We start from the raw sequence: 22,382 nt of genomic DNA, 5'->3' as shown, positions 1-22,382 counted from the left end.
TTGCCTGAGTATTTGAACAGTCAGTTGGTCCCGATAGCAAATGTTCATGAGCATAGCACTAGAGCTGCAAATTCAATAAATTTTTATGTTAGAACAACCAACAAGTCCAGTTCAATGAAAAGCTTGTTTCATAAAGGAATTGTACAGTTCAATAATATACCTTATCACATTAAAAATAGCCATATGCAACTATCTTTAAGAGATTGTTAGTCCATTATATTAAAACTAACACCTAGAAACCAATTGGCAATGTTTGTTGTACTTCCAGTGTTTTTGTTTTTATTTTATTTTTTTCTTTTTTTATTTATATATTGAATGTTTCTGATTAATTTAATTTGACAATGCTTATTTCTTTATTTGTTTAGTCTCATGTTTTTAATTTTTGTAAAAATTTTTGTAATACTTTATGATAATTATACAGCGCTCCTTGCCTTGACAATTCTTATGTAATTTGTACAGGTGTGGAGTGCAATGTTTCTGTTTTGTGTATTATCTATTATGATAAATAAATAAATATCTATCTATAAGCGGTTCAGATGGTATAAAAAGGGGTTTTTTAAAATGTAACACCCTGTAATTAAAAAATGGGCAATTACCCTTAAATGAAACCTATACCAAAAAATCAGCCACTTATTTGTGATTAATTGGCGCATGGTTTCTTCTTGATTTCCATTACAGTTAGGGAAAATATTTTTTTTAAATATCTTTTTTAAAAACTTGTCAACTTTGGGGCGCCGCCCCTGCTAAAGGGTGGGTGTTGGACATATGCTGTCGGGAAATAAATAATAGGGAATATAGTCCTCTTCATTTTACCTACTATTAAATAATTTTTTTTAAAGGGATGAAAAGGGTGTTCCGGGGCGAAATTTTTTAAGAAAAAGTTAGTCTTATAATATGCACCCCTTGATGTATCAGAAAAAAATAAAACGGGACTTGTGTCAATTTTGCGAGGTTCAACCTCTGTTTCCTACACTATAGTAGTTTTTTCACAATATTGAAAGCAATGAAAAATGTCGCTTTTTTGCTTAACTGTTACTAACAAACCATGATGCAATAAAAATTTTGATACCCATGGCATGGTACGACTTTTCCATTTACTTCACGCAGATATTTCAGTTAAAAAATAGCTGCCAGTCATTTTTTCTATTTTTAAATGCTTAGTTTTCTAGGGTACCTATTGAAAACGATACCATTATTGAAGATACATGGAATATGGAAATGGAAAAGACTATTTGAATAATAATAAGTCGCAACCCGCAACCCCCTACTTCAGATCTAATCCTCACTTTCAAAAGCCTGGGTTGTTAAATGTATGAATGAAATTCATAAGATTTTACATGTCATGATTTTTTTAAATACTAATAATAATAATATGTAATTGATATAACGAATTTATGTTTTCATTTGATTAGATTGATAGCAAATTTTGTTCCACATTGTATATATTTGGTTGCATTGACCTCTATGTGAGAGTATATCACACTATTTTGGTAGGTAGTGGAAAATACTACCCGAAAAGAAAGAAAGCCGCAATTACACACTTTTTATTTTCACTGCTACATAGAAGATGTCGCTGTTTCGGATATATTTTAATTGAATTAATAAATAATAACAGACCAACAAAAAAGAAGAAGCGAGGTTAACAGTTGACACAAGAATTAAAAAAAGAAGAAGAAAATAAATTAGGTTAGGTTTTCCCCTGAAGATTTATTAAATATTTATTATTATTTAAGATAAAATTATATAAATATGTGGAAATCAGCACTTTCTACAGTGACTTCTACACTAAAAACCCAAAGTACACTACTAACAGCCACTGATTTGGTGTATCAACAATCTAGAGTAAGTAAAATAAATCATAATAAGTCAGTACAGTACATAATATTTTCAAAAATAGGTTTTTTGATTTGTTTTAAAGCTATTTTTATATAATGGACTTTTGGCTTTAATGGATACCCCGTCCCCCGAATCACTCCTATTCACATGAACTGTTTACCAGTTCATGGAGGTTACCAGATATGGGTTTGGAGCAGTGTTGCCAATCGGCGGATAATTATCCGACTCGCGTACCTTTTTGAGAGTTGTCGTATCTTCTTCGTATCTTTAAATAAATCGGATATTTGCGGATATTTTTCAGTGTATCTACCATCGACTAAAACTTTCTCATCCATATATTCCCAACACCAACAACACATTAGTTTTGTTTGGTTCCGTCCAAATTTTTATAAATAGTCTATACTGGATGAATGTTGACATCCGATACTTTTCATCTTTTGACAAAAGGGACATGTGCCGACTCTTTTGTTTAGAATTTAAATGCACAAGTGCATCCACTTAAGACATACTAATTCAATTCAAATTTCAAAAACCGTCTGCCGTCCGATGTTATTGTTTTGATGAGTATTAGTTCGATGAGTATGAGTCTATTGCCGTCCGATGAGTTTTGAGTTTTAGTCTTTAAACTTATGAAAGCTAATTCATGCACGATTTAGTTTTATTTTCATTTTATGTAGTGCAGTGTTTAAGTAACTCAGGACTCGATAAAAATAATGCATTTTAAAAGCATTGACCAGAAATTTTGCGCCTATGCTATTAATGTAGCTGTAGTTTATTTTGTATTGATTTATTTATTATATAATTTTTCCAGTACCTAGTTTTAGGTAGTTATTACGTTTTAATAAAATAATATTTAAAAGTGTTTTTTTTTACTTAAATAATTATAATAAATTAATATAACGATCCAAATAATGAAATATTTAGATTTATTTATTTATTTAGAATTTAACATTTACGATAATACAAAATACGAATAATATAATAAAATAGTAAGTAAATAGTATTTACATACATGAATTAGGTAATAATCACCTAGGGTATGAGATTTTCATCTATAAACGAAAATTTTAAACCGTGAAATAGATAATCCAGTAGATTAAAGGGCCGGTTGTTCGAACGCTAATCAGAAATGGAATCAACTGATCATTATCAAATATTTAATTAATGTCAATGTCAACTTTGATTGAGTTGCTGAAAACATAATTGATTACAATTATGAGATTAATTGATTAATTAATCAATTATGTTAATAAGGGAGCGTTCAAGTATTACGTAACGCAAGTTGGGGGGGGGGGGTCAAAAATCTTCAAAAATCGCGTTACGTAATACTTGAACGCTCCCTAATTGTTACGTTAATTGATAATTAATAATTAATTAATCAATCAATTATGTTAATTATCATAATGATAATTGATTACAATCAACTGATTGGCGTACGAACAACGGATTTTGTTATTTGATGGTTGTTAAGGGGACTAAAAGAATAACATTGGCAACATTGATTTTAATAACAGAATAATTTTTGACCTAGCGTACCTTTTCGTGACAAATCGGATATTTTTCGAGCGATCATCGGATAATCTAGAGAAATGCGATTGGCAACACTGGTTTGGAGGTACTTCCTATAGGTAATATATTAGATGAAGCTTTTTACAGGCATTTTAGGCACAGAACTTTGTTGTTCTTTTCCATAGCTTTCTGTTATTTGTCAACTTCTTCTAGTCCGTTATTCGCTTTTCTTTTAGGTCTTCTACTACCGCCTCTCTCCATCGCTTTCATGGTCTTCCTCTCTTTCTTTTATAGCCTGGTGCTCTCCATGCTATTTTCTTGACCACTATGTCATGGTTCATTCTTTCTATATGGCTCAGCCACTGCAACCTTCTTGATTTTATTAAGCTATCTATTTGTTGTTCTTTGTAAATATTATAAACTTCCTCATTTGTCCTTCTTATATACCCTTCCTTTGCTCTCTTCCCTTCTAATATTCTTCTGAGTATTTTCTTTTCCCATCTTCTTACTTCCCATCTTCTTTTGTTGTTTGGTTGAGTATCCATGTCTCACATCCGTATATCGCTGTTGGTATTATTACATAGTAGGGTGGTGCGAAAAAAGTCAAATTGATAATCCCGTATCGCTATAGTGCGGAAAAGTTGCGATTGGTGATTACAAGAAAAACAAAACAAAAATTATTAAAATCGGACTTTATCTTCCGATCCCGCAACGGGCCTAAAGATTATGAAAAAAATGAAATTTTACCTTTTTTTCGGAAATTTTTATTAATCCTCCATGTACGTTTTATTTATCACTATAGTAAAATTTATTTACAGTTTGCATGGTTGAGTAATAAAAACAACAGTTTTACGCATCTAACGAATATCTTCCGATCCCTCACAATCAATCAAAATCTATAAAAATTTGAAATTTTCGATGATTTTGATAAATTTAAAAACATTTAGTTATCTCATTTTTCTCCTACATTGTGAAGTTTTTCGCTTGTTTATATATTGTATGACAATACTTAAACAACCCAGAACTCACAACGAGGAGGTGGTTGCACTTCTAGCTCCACACACACCCTTCTCCCCAACCAACCAATAAGTGTGATTTTTACATTATTTACATAATAAATTTCTTTTTCATGTTTGTATCCAGCTTTTAAACGTCAACTTTGTATTGTGATTTGGTGGTAGAATCTGGCAGCATGGACCTTGATTTAAGTGTTACCCTTATGAATCCATCTCTTGATTGGGCCCACATACATTAGACCAGGGGTGACCAACTTAATTGGACACGAGATATACTGTCTGCCTTTCTAATTCTCTGCGATCTACCGACTAGGAATTTTCGTAATATTTAGGACGGGAATAGGTAGGTAGGTAGAAAATTTTTTCTTGCCATCGATCGACTGACCTAGGGGTCGCGATCGACGGGTTTGCCTCCCCTGCATTAGACGATGCTTCCGTGACCAACTTTAGGCACCTCTCATCAGCTTGCGTGTGTCAGGGATAGTTTTGTACATTCCAGTCTGGTATGTCGCCCGATGTAATGCAAGAACTTATATCTTCATTTGACACTTCAAAGGAAGTGGTGGAGAAGATAGTTTTGCAACATTATATTCCAGTCTATTATTTCAGTTTAGTACCGTGCTTCAAAATTTCAAGTACTAGGGAGAAAGGAAACACATTAGAGAGCTAGGGCTAAAGAGAGTGTTAAAAGCCGGAGAGATTAAAGCCAAGGACAAACGTATTAGAAATTTCATCCCTCCTACTTTAAATTTTGAAGCACAGGACTACTCTGAAATATTAGATTGGAATGTTGCAAAACTATCTTCTCCACCAGTTCTTCAAAGTGTTTCAAATGAAGATATAAGTTGCTACACTACATCAGGCAACACACCAGACTGGAATGTACAAAACCATCCCTGCCATACGGAAGCTGTCTAGCGGTACGTAGAGTTGGTCACAGAAGTATCGTCTAATGTATGTGGGACCCAACCAAGAGATGGATTCATCAAGGCAACTCTTAAATCAAGGTCCATGCTGCCAGATTTTACCACCAAATCAAAATTCAAAGTTGACGTTTAAAAGCTGGACACAAACAAATGAAAAAGAAATGTACTATGTAAATAATGTAAAAAACACACTCATTGGTTTATGGAGAGAAGGGTGTGGGTGGAGTAAAAAGTGCAAGCGCACTTTCTTGTTGTGAGTTCTGGGTCGTTTAAATATTATTATACAATATCTAAACAAGCGAAGAGCTTCACAATGCAACAGAAAAATGAGACAACTAAATGTTTTTTAATTTATCAAAATCATCAACAATTTCAAATTTTTATAGGTTTTGATTGATCTTGCGGGATCAGAAGATATTCGTAAAGTGCGTAAAACTATTGTTTTTATTACTCACTCATGCAAACTGTAAATAAATTTTACTATAGCGATAAATAAAATGTACAGGGGGAATAAATAAAAATTTCCGAAAAAAAGGTAAAATTTCATTTTTTCATAATCTTTAGGCCCGTTGCGGGATCGGAAGATAAAGTCCGATTTTAATAATTTTTGTTTTGTTTTTCTTGTAATTACCAATCGCAACTTTTCCGCACTATAGCGATACTGCATTATCAACTTGACTTTTTTCGCACCATCCTATTACATAGTCTTGTAAATCCTGAATTTCATATTCCATGACAGCTGCTTTAATCTTAGTAAATAATTCATGGCTAATAATCATCGATTGTCATCGATTGGCTTTACTTAATCTGGCATCAATTTCTTTTATTTCTTCACACTTGTTTGTTGTCCTTGCTCCTAAATATACAAATTCGTCTATTTCCTCAAACTTAAACTCTCCTAATTGTGTGCTTATCTTGAATTTGGTCCCATCCCCCCTTTTGGAGGTACTTATGTACTAGTATTGCAATGATCTCCGGCATAGGCGCCCATACCCATGAGCAGGGGGGCCGTGCCCCCTAGCTTTTTGGGTGCTTTAAACTATATATTGTTATCCATAGTGCACAAAATGTAATGTGCAAAATCGTCTGCCCCCCCTGAAATTTTTTATATGGGTGCCCATGATCTCCAGCTATCTCTCCAATAGAAAGCAGAGTGTGCAGATGGGTGGAATGAAGTCAGCAGAGAGAACTATAAATATCGGATTACCTTAAGGGTCAATATTGGGACCTCTTTAATTTCTAATCTATATTTATTAATTATTAATATCATTAAAAGTGCGAAAAATGTTGACGAGCTATGAAACCAGGTGTCGTTTTTCCGAACTTGCACGGTCCCAATACCTGGGAACCAGGAGCGTCAAGAGGGGGCATTACAAAATTGTATTACTATAATAATTTATTTGAATAATTGGACGGCGTTATGCATAACTCGACCAAGCGCCATTTCTTTAATATCGAGATAACAGCGGATTCTGGTGACACATAGCTAAAACTATCTTGGAAAAAATCCCTTATTCCGTTATTGTCACGTTAACGGTTACTAAGAAAAACAAAATTAAACTAAGCGACATTAATCCACTTACCATTAAGTGACCATTAAGCAACCAAGAAACGAAAAACTTTGAAGCCATTTATCTCAAAACTATGTTTTGGCGCTTGGTCGAGTTATGCATAACGCCGCCCAATTAGGAACATAAACTTTATAATACATACTAATGGTTCATTACTAATGACAGTATCAATTTATAAAGGTGCTCCCCTCAATCAAAATTTGAAAATGTAATTTTTGTCTTAACCAATGTATATATTATTTTATATTATGCCTTGTGTTTATAGTATGTTACGGGTGTTATACTTTTTATTTATATTATTTGTGAACCAATATCGTATACTATTGTTCGACATATCGATGGCTTAGTATGAAAACCTCATATCTCATTTTTTTTTCGAAAATGACATTTTGGTGGTTTTAGTTTGAAAACCTTGTATCTCACGATTTACAACTGTTAGAAAAAATCCAAATACACCAGACTATTTTCTACAGCCGAAAAAAGAAACCACGTATATCAATTGCTCTCTTGATTTAGTGTGAATACCACGTATATTTATAACCAAGAATTTGGTACTTAATTTGGAGTGTTTGTTTAAGAAATTCGACTTGGAGAAATATTTTTTGTAAACAACAGAAGGTAGTCCGGCATATAGAAACATTTTATAAACCTTTACCTACTGTATCAACCTAGTATTTGGAGGTATGCAATAAGCTATGAAAAATGATAAACACAACCTCATTTTAGATGAAAAACACGTATATCAATATATACGAGGTTATCATAGTTACGTGGGCAAAGGCTCTATATACTGCAAGGATATTTACGTGTTTTTCATAGTTAATATTTGTATTTTCAATTTAATAGCAACATTTAACACTTTCAGCTCTGGGCCAAGATCAGATATTTGTCTCAATTTGTTTTAAATTTTAGATTATATTATGCAGAAAATCAGTTTTTTGCCTCTCCTGTAAAATTGTAATTTAATGAGATACGAGATTTTCACACTAAGCCATCGATATGTAAGTAGTTTATTGAAATTTAACACCTTGGTTACATTTAGAGATATTTATAAACTTACGTTGAGTGCTTACAAGGCATATATATTAACATCCTGTAGTTAACGTTTGCCATGTGGACACAACCAAGCATTAGTGTAACGTGAGCTCTATTTGTCTGGTTAGGCAGCCAAGGTGTTAGCATGATTAAATAATTGACTTGACTTGAGTCCATTATATCAGGGTTTTACTGTACTTTCATAATTTTGTTTGATTTTAGACGACTTACGTGTTAAAAAGAAAAAACCCCGTGTTACTAAGTAAGAAGGGACATCCCAAAAAGCCATTAAGGAGTAAACATTATGTATATGAAGTTGTAAGAGACACTCACCATGAACCTCAGACCAACATTGAAGTTGTTCTAACTTCGGTTGTAGAAGGTTTAGGGAACGTAGGTGATAAAGTGTCAGTAAAAGCGAATAAAGCATACAATAATTTATTACTAACTGGTTTAGCTGTGTATCCAACCCCAGAAAATGAGGCGAAATATAAAAGTGCTGGACAAAGTAAAGATTTACTGAAATACAGTTCTCCTTCAGCAGCGTATGTAAGTAATGTATTATCATATGGCGACATTAAGAACTCTAACAATTAAGTGTTCTGAGAAACGAAATTATTATATTCACAACCTTGCTTATTGAAATAAAGAATGAGATCTTCTTTTTTCTTATAATCCTCATCGGATGTAGAGTCCTACTTCTTATACATTTCTTCCATGTTCTTCTATTGGTGGCCTGATTCTTCATATCCCTTATATTCATGTCTCTCTTTTAACCTAAATATCATGGATTTCATCCATCCATGTCTTCCTCTGCCTTCTCTTTTTTCTTTTGTTTCCCATTTTGGCTTCATTTACCTGCTTTGTTAGTCTCTTTTGCTCAATTGGCTCTATGTGACCAAACCAGTTTGATTGTTTGTTTTCGATCTTCCTCATTATTGGTTCTTGCTCCAGCTCTCTCCTTATCATCTTCATTTCTAAATCTTCCAAACTTCTAAACTCTAGATATTCTTCTTATGTATTTCATCTCACATATATCATTGATTCATTTATTTTTTATTTATTTATTAATATTACGGGAAAACCCCATTAACAGTTACAATTAACAAATAGTAAAATGTAAGATATATGTAATAGATTGAGAAAAAAATATAACCAAAAAACAACAAAAATAATTCAACCTGCAACAATGTTCAAACAACCAACAATTAACATTACAACCCTAAATTTGTAATTAAAGTTTTACACTAAACTAAAGTATTAATTATTCTATGAAATTGATTCTATTAAATTGAGCCCTGAACCCACTCTCAGACATATCAAATATTTCCAAATGAAGTTGGTTAACATATCTCGAGTATCTTTCTATAGGCAAATTCATACCATAATTTGTTCGATGATAGGGTATATGAAAAGAAGAGTAGTTATGTCTCCTATTTCGTGTGACAATCTCAATGTTAACCGACTCCAACAATTCAGCACTATCAATTTTCCCTGTAACAATTTTATGCAAAAAATTTAATCAAGCACAGATTCTAAGTGTTTTCAAATTCAGTTGTTTTTCCAAAATTGAATAATTACGATCAGAGATCCCAATATATAATTTGAATCCACAAAATCGTAGAAACTTATGCTGAACCTTTTCTACAGGATATTTATGGACAGCTTGGTAAGGAGACTACACCACTGATCCATACTCAAGTTTAGATCTGACTAATGAAGAGTAAAGGCATCTGACAGTGTCAACAGAAAAATGTCTACAATTTCTCTGTATTGTATTGTGACAGAGTTAATATGATCGACAAATGTTAAATTTTTGTCGAAAATTACTCCCAAGTCTTTTATTTTTGATACAGTTTTAAATGGTTGCCCACACAGTTCGTAAGAAGTGTCATATTTTCTGGAACCCTTAAAAAAACTAATTAGACAACATTTTGATATATTTAGGTTTAATTTATTCATGTTTCTTCTGCACAATCCATGTTTCCGCGCAATGTCATTATCAGATTAACTATGCGGTTATAAACTCTGAGTTTAGTTTTGATGTCTATTTCTGATTTCCCAAAAATTTTATAATTTTACTAATACACCTTAGTATTCTTCTTCAGTTTATTACTTATTGCCATGTCCGTTTTCCCGCCATCTGTTATTATATTTCCCAAATATTCTACTTGCTCTATTAGTTGTTCCTTTACTATTATATTGCTATTCCTTCCTGTTTCTCATCATCATTTGTTCTTTTGAGGCAATTTTTATGAAATATTTCATTTTTACTTCTCATAACCCTTTTTGAAAGTTCCGAAAGTAAATATCAAATATTCAGTCTTTGATCGAACATAGCATTAATTATTGGATTACATTAACATTAGGTTTATTTTATTTAGCGTATGGCTTACGTACATCACACAATATATTTAGATTTATGCATTATACAATGCATCACAAACAGATGTCCAATTTTTTTATATATTCGATTGGCCCTTCGGTTGCCATTACACAGTCTATAGGGTCGCCTGTGTATGCTCTGCGTGGGCAGTTCTGAACAATGTGACTGATCGTCTGTCTTGCAGCGCCGCAGTCACAAGAAGGCGAGGGGAGTTTACCCCATCTGTAGAGGGAGTCGGCGCATCTTCCACAGTTTGTTCGAATTCGATTAAGGGCTGCCCAAATCTTACGGGGACGTTCAAATTCGCCAGGTTTTCCTATGATGTCCGGTAGACTATGGTAATGCGGATCTGTCCTACTTTCCCAATCTTCTCTCCATCGGGTATTTAAGTCAAAGTTGGATTGCTGCAGCGCTTGAGCAGATTGTAGAGGGGGTAACCTGGATCGGAGACAGTTTAAAAGAATATCGGGGATGTCGTTGTGGACTAGAAGCTGGCGACTGTCCATTATTTTGTTATATTCTTTAACCAATGCATGTTCGCGGCGTAGGTTGGGTGGTGCTATATTACTAAGGGTAGGTAGCCACATTGTAGGGGTGGGCTTAATTGTGCCTGTTATCATACGCGTAGCACGGTTTAGTTGTGTGTCGACCAGGTGGGTATGCCTGCTATTTAGCCACACTGGTGCACAGTATTCTGCCACCGGATATATCAGGTCAAGAGCAGCGGATCTTAAAGTTGATGCTGTGGACCCCCATGTAGTGCCGCAGAGTTTCTGTATTATATTGTTGTGTGTTTTCAATTTTTCTGCTGTTTTCGTCAGGTGTTCTCTGAATGTCAGCGTTCTGTCTAGAGTAACCCCAAGGTTAACATTAGGTGATTAACATTAGGTAAAAGGGTAGGAAAAACTTACTCTTTTTTCTATTAAACACTAAACTTTTATTTTACCTTAATTCATTTATATGTTCTTTTAGACTGTCCAGTCGCTTTCCAGAATGATGTTATCAGTTGTTATGAATAAAGAAACACCATGGACAATAAAGCCGTGGCATATCAAAGCGTCATTTAGAAAATGTGGATATTTTGTACCAGAAGAAGCAATAACAGTTCCTGAGACACCAATTTCTGGACCAAACATGGATTTAGAAGGCAAAGAATTTGCAGTAACGGTAACTGTAAGTAATCAAAGTTTATTACTATTGCAACAATAATAATTATTAAGAGAATGCAAAATCTCGTTCCAATGCTTTTAAAAGCATCAATTTTTTTGAATCCTGAGAAATCTAGTAAGTATTTTTGAAAAATTTAAACGCAGAATGAAAGATTACCTGAGATGTCGATCGGATAGCTCAGTGCGACTAGCGGCTGACCCGCACTTCACTTCGCCGTGAGGTACGAGAGTTCAAGCCCAGCCCAGGCCATCGGAAAACAAAAAGGCTAACGCGTCAGTATAAAATTCTAATTATGAATCTGGCGCTTAGACCTGAATATGCGGGCATCTGATCGACCTATGAGGGAGCAGTACGGCAAGGGATAAGGGCTTGCGGCTCGGCGATACTCCCCCATAGATCCCTACCGAAGGGCGTTGACGCCTAAGAACGGTGTATATACATGAAAGATTACCGACGGTAAAAAGTCCCTGAAAACTTGTATAATGTTTATTTTATTAAGTAAACAGGGGTAAAAAAAAGAAAATTTAGTGTGATTTTTAGTTTTAAGTACTTACAGTCTGTCTAATTTACTTACCGTTGCACGTCATTATCTACGCCAGAGATTTAAGTTGACATAGTTGCCAAAGTATAAAAAAATCATGAATCCATTTTAAATCAAACAGATCACATTATTGTAAACGTGGATTATAGAACAAAACAAATTAATATTCAATGTAGATAAATAAAAGCTTTAGAAACAGAGAATAAGAATTAAGTTATAATCTTACGTTAAAGTAAATAATAAAAACAGTAAATATAATAAAACAAATACAGTAGGAAAAATGAAAGAATACCCATGCGTCATCGATGATATGCATACGAATCAAATCAAAAATTTCTAGTCAAAACAACGTCTAAACTAAGTTTTTTTTTCTCTGATTCTGGCCTTGGTTAACTAAGACCTTTAGCCACGTAATTGTATAACTTATCACTAACTCAGGTGTAATGTGTAGTGTGTGTGTGTGTGTGTTGAGTAAGTGTCTTGTTACTTTGCAAAGTTGACGTCATTGTCTTTGCAAAGAGACGCTAATTGTATCCTAAACTGAGTTAATACTGTAAAAAAACGGATGTGACTATTACCCCACCGTACGATTTTTCGCTACGTAAATGTGTCAAAATTTTTTGTGATGTTATTCTTTTTCTGATAATACCTACATATTTATTGGTAATAAATGTTACTTTTACTACCGTAATTAATTATTTTATATAGATTAATAATACAAAAATAATGAGTAAGCAAATATAGTATTATGAATTTCTCCATGTTAAAGTTGCCGGACGTAAATAGTAACAGGAATTTAAAAAATGTCGTTTATGTCAGCTGCATTAAGTGACTTAAATGTAAATGAAAGTAAACTTAATAAATTCAGATCGTTTTGGTATCCAGATCATTTTCCAGACATTATCTGCAAATAAATGTACATTCGTAAAAATATACTAATCTGTAATTTTATACAGTATTATTGAAAAGTCAGAGTAATATGTACACGTTTGGCAAACTCATAGACAGAAGTTAACCATATTGACAGATGATTATTTACAAATTTTATTGACTTATTTTAATTAAATAAATACTTACCAGACCAAAAATACAATATAACATCAAAATAGCTTTTAAAAGAACTGAGTTTATTCAAGTAAATACGACTGATTATTAAAATTTATAAACTCTATCAGAATCTATCAGATTATAGTTGACCAGCACGATTACTCGAATAGTAGTTTATACAATCATTATCTCTACTGACGTTAAATGTTTTTCTAAGAATGACATTAGAAATACAGAAATAGTCAAGTGTGAGTTTAAATTTTCTACTAAATTAATATAACTACGTTGAACAACTGTATCGCCGCCTCACTCTGTCAATTATAAATATGTAACTGCGTATGTCTTGGATAACGTTTTTGCTTAGTAGACAACACTTAATTAATCTATCTCTCTCGTTTGCTATTTATAGAAAAAGGCAGCAAATCCAAAATATGTGCTTGATATGATCGTTCATGGGTATTCTTTCATTTTTCGGACTGTACTTATAGTAAAGAATATAAACAAATATGAAGTGTCATCACCGCAACTGTCAAATACATGTTATCAATTTATTCTAAAACGTCACCTTCATTCGATTACAGTTACACTGTGTTCCGAGCAAATGTGCTTCATAAAAACGCCTTATTTATACAAATTAAATGAAACATATTATTGTGTATTTCTTTAGGTTAACATTAATAGAAATCTTCAAATACAGTCGAACCCGCTTATTGGAATAGCCTTCGTGCCAAGCAAAAATATTCCTATAACCGGGATATTGTAATACCCGATCATTGATGGCTTGTAGAAATAAGTGTACCTACTGAATAGACCTACATAATAATAGTACATACTATGTATGTACCTACATTTACATTATATTTATATGGTTTTAGGTCCTTTTATGTCAATGATACAGCAGTGTAACTTATTTTATTAAAAAACCAAATTACATTTTCTGTGCATAAATCTATTAATAAGCATGAAATGTGTGCAATATGTAAACATGTATATATTATCTTATTTAAAATGCATACGCCAAAATTACTTCTCATTTTTTTTGAAAAATCTTTAAGTTATACAAATTAGAAAAAAATACATGGAATTGGCCCTCCAGAAATCTTCTTATAATATTACAAACGGTTAGGACTTGCCAAATTGGATGGAATATCCACAATATCGAAAAATTTTCATCTTTTGCCTCATCTTTCGCTTTAATATTGAGTTGGGTGGTTTCATTGTTTTGTCCTAAATTCGAAAACCGATAAATTATCGTCAAAAGAAACAACTCTTAAAAATATTCGTCCTTTATTTTGTCGAATTCTGTGTTTTGATGAATTGGCACATTGGCAGGCAAAAAACGGATTGTTAAAATATTCAAACTCATGTCGGGTTTATGGACAGGTAAACGACAGGGTTATCAATAAAAGAGAACATTTCTATTCTTCTCTGCCATTGTATTTGTAAAACCATTAACCAATAAAATTTATAACTGCAACGAGGTAGGTCGCAATAGAAATTTTTACAAGTTTTGTGAGACAAGTAAAAGTAGGTATTTTATGGCCTGTTGTATTTCGTAAAGGGGTCCAACTGGTGCGTAATAAAGTATTTTAGACATAATTTTATTTTATTTGGAAAATATGAATAAAAAGTTGTTCGTCCACTTGAATAATATTCGATTAAGCGATATTAATTAATTAAAACGTATTCCTATAAGCGGATAAATTTATTAAGGAGTAAATAGAAACGTTTCGGGACCTCAAATTTCTATTCCTTAAACCGGGATATTCCTATAACCGGTACTCTAATAAGCGGGTTCGACTGTATTATTTCTACGCGTATATAATAAAATATGTCTAGTGGCTGTAATTACAGTGTACTAGGCAAAATGATTCTATGAAAGAACACACCTACCGCCTAAATATTTCGTGTTGGTGTATCATGTGATGTCACAGGCTATGACGCGGATGACGTGCAACGGTAAGTAAATTGGACGAAGTATATCTCATTCAAAAGAAACTTTTCGTTAATTCTAAATGATTTTCTACGCTCGGTAACGATGTCATCTTTCATTCTGCGTTTAGATTTTTCAAAAATATTTATTAGTTTTCCCAGGATTCGAAAAAATTAACACCATGCCCTTGATGATATTTTCCAAATCGAAGATTCGCTATCTTTGTCATACAACGCACTCAGTCGAATAGAATGTGGTGACAAGACAGTGACAAACAAGTTTACTAAAAATATTTGACACATCTTCAGAAATATTTTGAGTTGTTTATTAAGGTGATAGGCGCAAAATGTCGCCTGTCAAAATGTTCAGTGTGTTTTAAATGTATTCATTTTTTCGAATCCTGAGAAAACTCATAAGTATTTTTGAAAATTTTAAACACTGAATTAAAGATTACGTTACTACCGAGGGCCGAAAGCCCCTGAAAACTTTTATAATGTTTATTTTAATAAGTTACAGGGGTGAAAAAAAAAAGAAAATTTAGTGTGACTTTTAATTTCAAATATATCATTGAAAAGAAACTTTTTGGTTATTGTAAGGGACTTTTGGCCCTTGGTAATAATGCAATATTTCATTTCGCCTTTAAATTTTTCAAAAATACTTATTAGTTTTCTCAGGATTCTAAAAAAAATGAATATAGTCGGTTCGCTAAACTCAGACACAACTGGCTAGTGATTTTAGTAGCTAATATATTTATTAGTAATTATTAAGTATTTAGTAATTATTTTTTTGTCAATTTTACCAAATTAGCAAAATTACTTACTAAAATCACTAGCCAGTTGTGTCTGAGTTTAGCGAACCGACTTTAAATTTAAAACACATTAAACATTTTGACAGGCGATATTTTAAGCCTATGACCTTAAAAGGCTACAGCAGCGTGTCATCAAAACGCGTTTCAAGATTGCCGGTTTAATTTTGAATATTTTGTCGAGATATTTGGCACACATATTCGTAATATAGTAAAGAATTACTATAAAGAAATTACTCTATAATTAAGTTAAATATTAAAAAAACGAGTCTGTACCGCCATTAAGAACAAAAAAATACACTTTCTTCAAAAAAACCTTTTATCTCATGCCTAGATTTTGTGTCACATTGGGATTACTAAAAATCAATAACAAGAAATCGAACTTAACTTGGCAACATTTAGCGCGCCTATGAGTATAATAATTATTGTTATCACAATATTTTGCCTTCGTTTTTGATAGTATAGTGTCACTGTCGTACTGCCGATACACTGTTGCCGCATTGTTGAAAGTTCGTAGAACTTTCGAAAAAAAAGTTGATGTAGCCTGTTAACTTAACATTTGTAAATTATTTGTAATTATAAATTCTACATTTATATTTTCAGATCAATAAACAAGAAAAAGTTAATGTGCGTTGCAGGCTTCATCATTGGAGTACTGAAGTTGCATCACGATTGCCATTTGTTCCAGAATTTTGGAAGATCCCAACAGAACCAATTATACCAGAACAAGCATCCCTCTTAGAAACAATGCCTAAGAAGAACACTATTAAAAGAAAATAAATGTAAATAAATATAATGATCTTAAAAAAGTTGTTTTTATATTCCAGTCGTCAACAGTCATCAGACGAAAATGCCACTGAATCTCTAAAAATTGTAACGGGTAGTTATTTTCGAACAACAGACTCAGTAAAACACAGGTTCAGTTCAATTAAAATAAATAAATATATACTTGTTCTTTCGATACAAAGTAAAAAATCAAAAATAATGAAACATATTCTTCTCTTCGTTCCGCCCCCGAACAAAGCCTCCTTGGCGGATGTCTGTAAAAGAAAAACAAAATTGTATTTACTACTATGTGTGTGTGTGTGTTTGAGCATTATTGGCTTCGGAGTCAATGTCCATTCGCCATCTTACCTTTTTGGGATTATTTGTATTATTTATGCGGAAGCTCCAAAGGAGTGCTTCCTGCTTTCTACTGATTTGTTCAGGTATGTATCCAATCACAATCCTGCTCCAATTTTACAAAGAACTATTTTATATACCTATATCTAATTTTCAACGATTTTTGTTTTTATTTGGAATTATTTCTTTTCATTTTGATTTTTTTTTTATCATTTTTTTATGTATTTTTTTTATTTATTTATTTTTTTTATTTTTTTTTATATATATATATTTTTTTTGATATATTTTTTTTTATTTTTCATTGTCTTTTTTTCAATATAATTTGGGATATTAGACTAGGACACAATTTGACGCTCAGGGGTCGATCAGAGCATTTAGACGAGACAGGTGGACCTCGGATAGGCGTAGGGCTTAACACGAAAGGAAAAAAAAAACATAGGTTATAAACTTAATCTAATACATAAAATATGTTTGTACAAAATTTGATAAACATTGAAATCTTCTGCTCTTAATAGTTGAGTTAGGTTATATGGTCTGGTGATTTTGGGTATTTTGGCCATTTCTTCATTTAATAATTTAACCTCGTTTATTATTCTAGAACAGCCTAGGATCATGTGCTCCGCTGTACCTTCTTCTCCACATGAACAATTAGGAGAATCACTCAATTTTATTTTATATTTGTACTGGGGAGTTAAAACATGGTTGAACCTTAACCTGCACAAAACAGAGAAAAACCGCTTGCTTCCCGACAGTCTTGAGAACCAAGACCGGCCAGGAGGCTTGGTAACTATGTTTTTATAAAATTTTCCCTTTGGACTGTTACTATACATTTCTCTCCATTCGGCTAGTATTATGGGTTTTACGTGGCAGGCAATTTCACTGTGGGGACATTTATAACTTAAAAGCTCTCCAGTTCTACTTCCTTTCTTAGCATCTTCGTCCACTTCTTCATTCTCTTTTATTCCACAATGTCCTTTAATCCAAACTAATGATACATTGATTTTTTTTGTTTGTAATTCTTGAAGTTTAATAATTATATTAGTCAAAATATAATTACTACTGACTTGGTGGATATTTTTAATTTTCATAATAGCACTTTTACTATCAGAACAAATTGCAAATGATTCTGCTGTAATTTTCATATTACTTATATACAGGAGAGCTTCTAATATGGCTATTAATTCTGCAGTATATATTGTAAGCTTTTCATTTAATTTAAAGGATTTTTTATGATTTTTATGTGGATCAAATATAGCGCAACCTACTTTCTTGTTGTTCTTTGATGCATCCGTGAATATATATTGACATCTGGGAAGATACTTTTCTAAATCCTCCTCAAATATGTATTGTCTAATCCTTGGGTGAAATTTTGAATAGTCTTGGAGAAAAACACAGTTAATTGGATGGATGTTATAAATATTTATGCTATATAATGGATCTATATCTGAAGAGTATATTTCTTCTATTACGTTATTTATTACATAATATGACTCAGTAATAGTTAAACTTTTTTTCGACTTCCAATAACTATGGGTAAGATCCGATGTAAACAGTATATTGATTTTTTGGACTAAGTTGCTATTTTTAGAACTTAATTTAGCTATAAAATTGGAAGCTAAAATCTTTCGGCGATATTTTAGTGGAGTTTCTGCTACTTCGGCAAATAAGCAATCAATTGGTGTACTTTTTAAAGCCCCTAGGCATAGCCTTAGACACTTATTTACTACGTGATCTATTTTTTCTAGTTGACTTTTGGAAGTTTGGTCATAGAAGAAACAACCATAATCCAGTATTGACCTAATGTAGGATTTGTACAAAAGGATTGCTACGTTTGGATCTGATCCCCATTTTGTTCCACACACTGACCGTAAGATGTTAATTCCTTTTTCAGTTTTCTTGATTAAATAATCTATGTGGTTTTTCCATGTCATTTTTTTATCCAGATACATTCCTAGGTATTTTACAGATGCCCGTACACTATACTTTGTTGTATCCAATGTTATTTCTGTTGGAATGTGTTTTCTTTTCCTCGTAAAAATGCAGACTTCTGTTTTTTTCCTGGAAATTTTTAGGCCATTTTCATTGCACCATTTATTAAGGTTCTTATAGGCTATATTTAATTTTTTGCACCCTTCTTCAATATACTGGTATGGGGAATATATACAAATGTCATCGGCAAATTGTAGTATAGAAACGGTCTCACTACATTTAATTTTACTTTCCAGATCTGCTGTATATATTAAGTTTAGTACAGGGCTTAGTATACTTCCTTGTGGTAACCCAATATTGGTCGTTTTAGGTCCCAATGTTTCATCATTTATATTTATTGACACTGACCTATCGGAATATAGTAATCTTATACGTGAGGTCAAAGATTGGGAGATTCCCATTTTTTCCATTTTTTCATAGAGAATGTCTAATATGACGTTATCATATGCTGATTCTATGTCTACGAAAATTGCTGGAACGGAGTTGTTATTAGTAAAGGCGATATTTATATCACTTACTAGGTTGCCGATATTTTCAATAGTTGAGCATCCTCTTCTGAAGCCAAACTGTAATTTAGGTAATTTTTTATTATTTTCGAGCCAATGAACTAGTCTGACTTTTATCATTCTTTCTACAGTTTTTAATACACAAGAAGCTAGAGAAATTGCTCTATATGACTCTGGATCTTCCGCATCTCTATTTGGTTTCAGAATTGGGATTGCTTTATATTCCTTCCAGCTAGTTGGAAATTCTGCCCGATTCCATATTGAGTTAATTATGTTGCGAAAAATTTCAATACTTGATTCTGACAAACTAGCGAGCATTTTATAATAAATGTTATCAACTCCAGGTGCTGTGTTATTGTTTGTTTTAAGGCTTTGTTTTATTTCCATACTTGAAAATTCACTATCTATATCATCCGTGCTCAGTGAAATAGTCGGCCGAATATTTGTTTCCACCCAACTTGGAGCAATTTTATTAAAGAATGTTTCTACCCACTCACCTATTTGGATCCTATCTCTTGGGGAATTAAATGTATTTTTTATTTTCTTTATATACTTCCATATATCTTTTATTGGTGTGTTTCTGTTAAGTTGTTTGCAAAAATCTTGCCAAGAATCTTTTTTGCTTTGTAATATTATTTTTTTGGCGACTGCTACTGAATTTTTATATTTTAAATAGTTAGTTAAATTTGACTGCCTTTTATAAAGCAAAAAAGCTTCTTGTTGACATTTAATAGCATTTGCACATCTCTGATTCCACCAAACTTTGCTAAATTCTGATTTGATCTCTGTTCTCTTCTGTGGGATTGCTAGTTTTGTAGCATGATTTATTGACTCTATAAAACTTTTATATGACCTTTCGTTATTACTTCCATCTAATTGTTCATCTACTATCTGAGAGAAAAAAGACCAGTCAGCTTTATTTAAATTAACTTGGTTTTTACACTTAAAGGATAATTTAGTAGTATTAAAATGTGTTTCAATTAGAACAGGAAAATGATTGGAAGTACCTAATGGTGTAATATCAGTTTTCCAATCACAATTTAAAGTTATATCTCTAGAGCATATTGTAATATCTATAGCAGATTTGTTATTACTTCCAAATCTAGGTATTAATGTTTCGCTTCCTGTATTTAAATAATTTAAGTTACACTCCTCTATAGCACCGAGAAGACTTGAACCCGCTATGTCTGAATAACTATTTCCCCATGCAGTATGATGACAATTGAAATCTCCTCCTACCAAAAATGGCTTTTCTAAGCTATCAAAAAAGGTAACCCAATCTGTTTCTCTAATGTTTAGTTTTGGTTTGGCATATATAGAGTATAGATGGATTTTTATATTTTTATTTATTGAAACTGATACCGACACACATTCGACATCCTTTATCGGAGTAAATTTTGGCTTAGGAAAAAAGGTAAAGTATTTTCTTAATAAGATTGCAACTCCTCCAAAATTGTCATTACGGTCCTGTCTAAATATATTAAAATTATTAATAAAAAAATGTGAAGATTTCTTTAACCAAGTTTCCGAAAGCAAAACTACATTAATTTTATTGTCGAAAATGTATTTTTCAAAGTGACCTTTATTACACAAAATTGATCTAGCATTCCATTGCAGTATATTTAAGTTACTCATAGTCAGATAAAATTTGCGTTATACTGTCTTTTATGTTTTCAATAAGTGTACTATTTTTAATTTCTACATTTGAAAAAGTTAAAATATCTTTGATAAGGTTTAATAATGATTCGCAAGTTTTTATCTGTTTATTTACCGTGTTAGAGTCATCACAACCATTATTATAATTTGGTATATTTTTAAACTTATTGAAAACAGGTTCTGTTAAAGTTTTTGGATTTGAAATTATTTCTTTACGTTTTTCGAATGTTTCATCGATCTCTGGGGACATAGCTAACCTCCTTCTTTTTAAAGTAACAGTATAACGGTTAGAATTTGTGTTATTTTTTGCTACACTTGAAAAACTTGTTTCATGCTTAGAAGACGCCTCGGCGTATGATAGGTTTTCATATACCATAGTTCTTTTTATATTCTTCTGTCTAATAAATTCTGAACAATTTTTTTTATCAGTAGCGCAATGCTTTTCTTTACAATAAATGCATATTGGTTCATTTTTTTGGCAGCTTTCTGCCTTATGATCTTCTCCACAGTTTTTACAACGTTCTTTTGATCTACATTGCAGACTGACGTGCCCAAATCTTAAACAATTCAGGCACTGAATTATTCTTGGCACGTATTTTTCGACATCATACACCATTTTTTCTATTATTACCTTTGTGGGTAAAAGTTGACCTCTAAATGTAACTATAATAGTAGTTGTTGGAACAATTTCATTTTGGTCATTTTTACGTGAAATTCTTTTTACGTGACTTACTTCAAAATTGTTGCCCAATTTCGGTTTAATAATTTCTTTTAATTCCTGTTCCGATAATTCTAAGTCTATTTGTCTTACGACCCCCCTTACATGTGTAAAAAACATTGGGATGTATGTATCGTATTTATCTTTTAAGGTCTGTGCTGTTAATAATTTATTTGCGCTTGTATAAGAAGTTAATTCGACCTTTATTTTATTAGCTCCTATTATTGATATGTTAGCTATGTCCTGTTTAATTTCTGGAACAGAATTAATAATCAGTCTAGAGGTAGCTACCCTATGGAGATTCCCTATTCTCCCTGTTTTACTTTGAACATAAACAAAAAATGGAGCATTATCTTTAGAAGAATATTGATTAATATTTTTAATGACCGTATTTACGTCTACATTTTTCCCGGAAACAGTATCAGAATCATTAACAGTACTTATCTGTGAATTGGGATTTTGGAATCCTCTAAATTCCTCCACTGGAGAAGCTGGAAGATCCGGCACTGGAGAAGCTGGATGATCCGGACGGGACACATCCATTGCACACTCTAACTCATCTTTATCGGGGGGTTGTCCACCCCCGCTATTAACGCTCATGATTTAAAAACCACTT

At 32.4% G+C, this 22,382-nt stretch overlaps 1 protein-coding gene across 1 annotated transcript; it reads left to right on the top strand.

Moving 5' to 3' along the window:
* The first annotated feature begins 1,615 nt into the window (after positions 1-1,615).
* On the top strand, positions 1,616-16,584 carry LOC114334959 (39S ribosomal protein L9, mitochondrial). Its single transcript, XM_028285099.1, has 4 exons — positions 1,616-1,842; positions 8,116-8,442; positions 11,252-11,452; positions 16,379-16,584. Exons 1-4 carry the CDS (start codon positions 1,750-1,752, stop codon positions 16,553-16,555), a joined length of 798 nt encoding a protein of 265 aa, XP_028140900.1. The 5' UTR covers positions 1,616-1,749; the 3' UTR covers positions 16,556-16,584.
* The last annotated feature ends 5,798 nt before the right edge of the window (positions 16,585-22,382 follow it).

This window comes from Diabrotica virgifera, chromosome 6 (genome assembly GCF_917563875.1).
Source record: "Diabrotica virgifera virgifera chromosome 6, PGI_DIABVI_V3a".
Lineage (NCBI taxonomy): Eukaryota > Metazoa > Arthropoda > Insecta > Coleoptera > Chrysomelidae > Diabrotica > Diabrotica virgifera.
The sequence above is the reverse complement of the archived record's forward strand: the minus strand, read 5'-3'. Positions and strand labels throughout refer to the sequence as shown.

Excerpts from the sequence above, each read along its gene's own strand:
- LOC114334959 (XM_028285099.1), top strand. The coding sequence starts at position 1,750 with ATGTGGAAATCAGCACTTTCTACAGTGACTTCTACACTAAAAACCCAA. Across the intron at positions 1,843-8,115 it reads TGGTGTATCAACAATCTAGA|ACGACTTACGTGTTAAAAAG; the intron begins GTAAGTAAAATA and ends GTTTGATTTTAG. Across the intron at positions 11,453-16,378 it reads AATTTGCAGTAACGGTAACT|ATCAATAAACAAGAAAAAGT; the intron begins GTAAGTAATCAA and ends TTATATTTTCAG.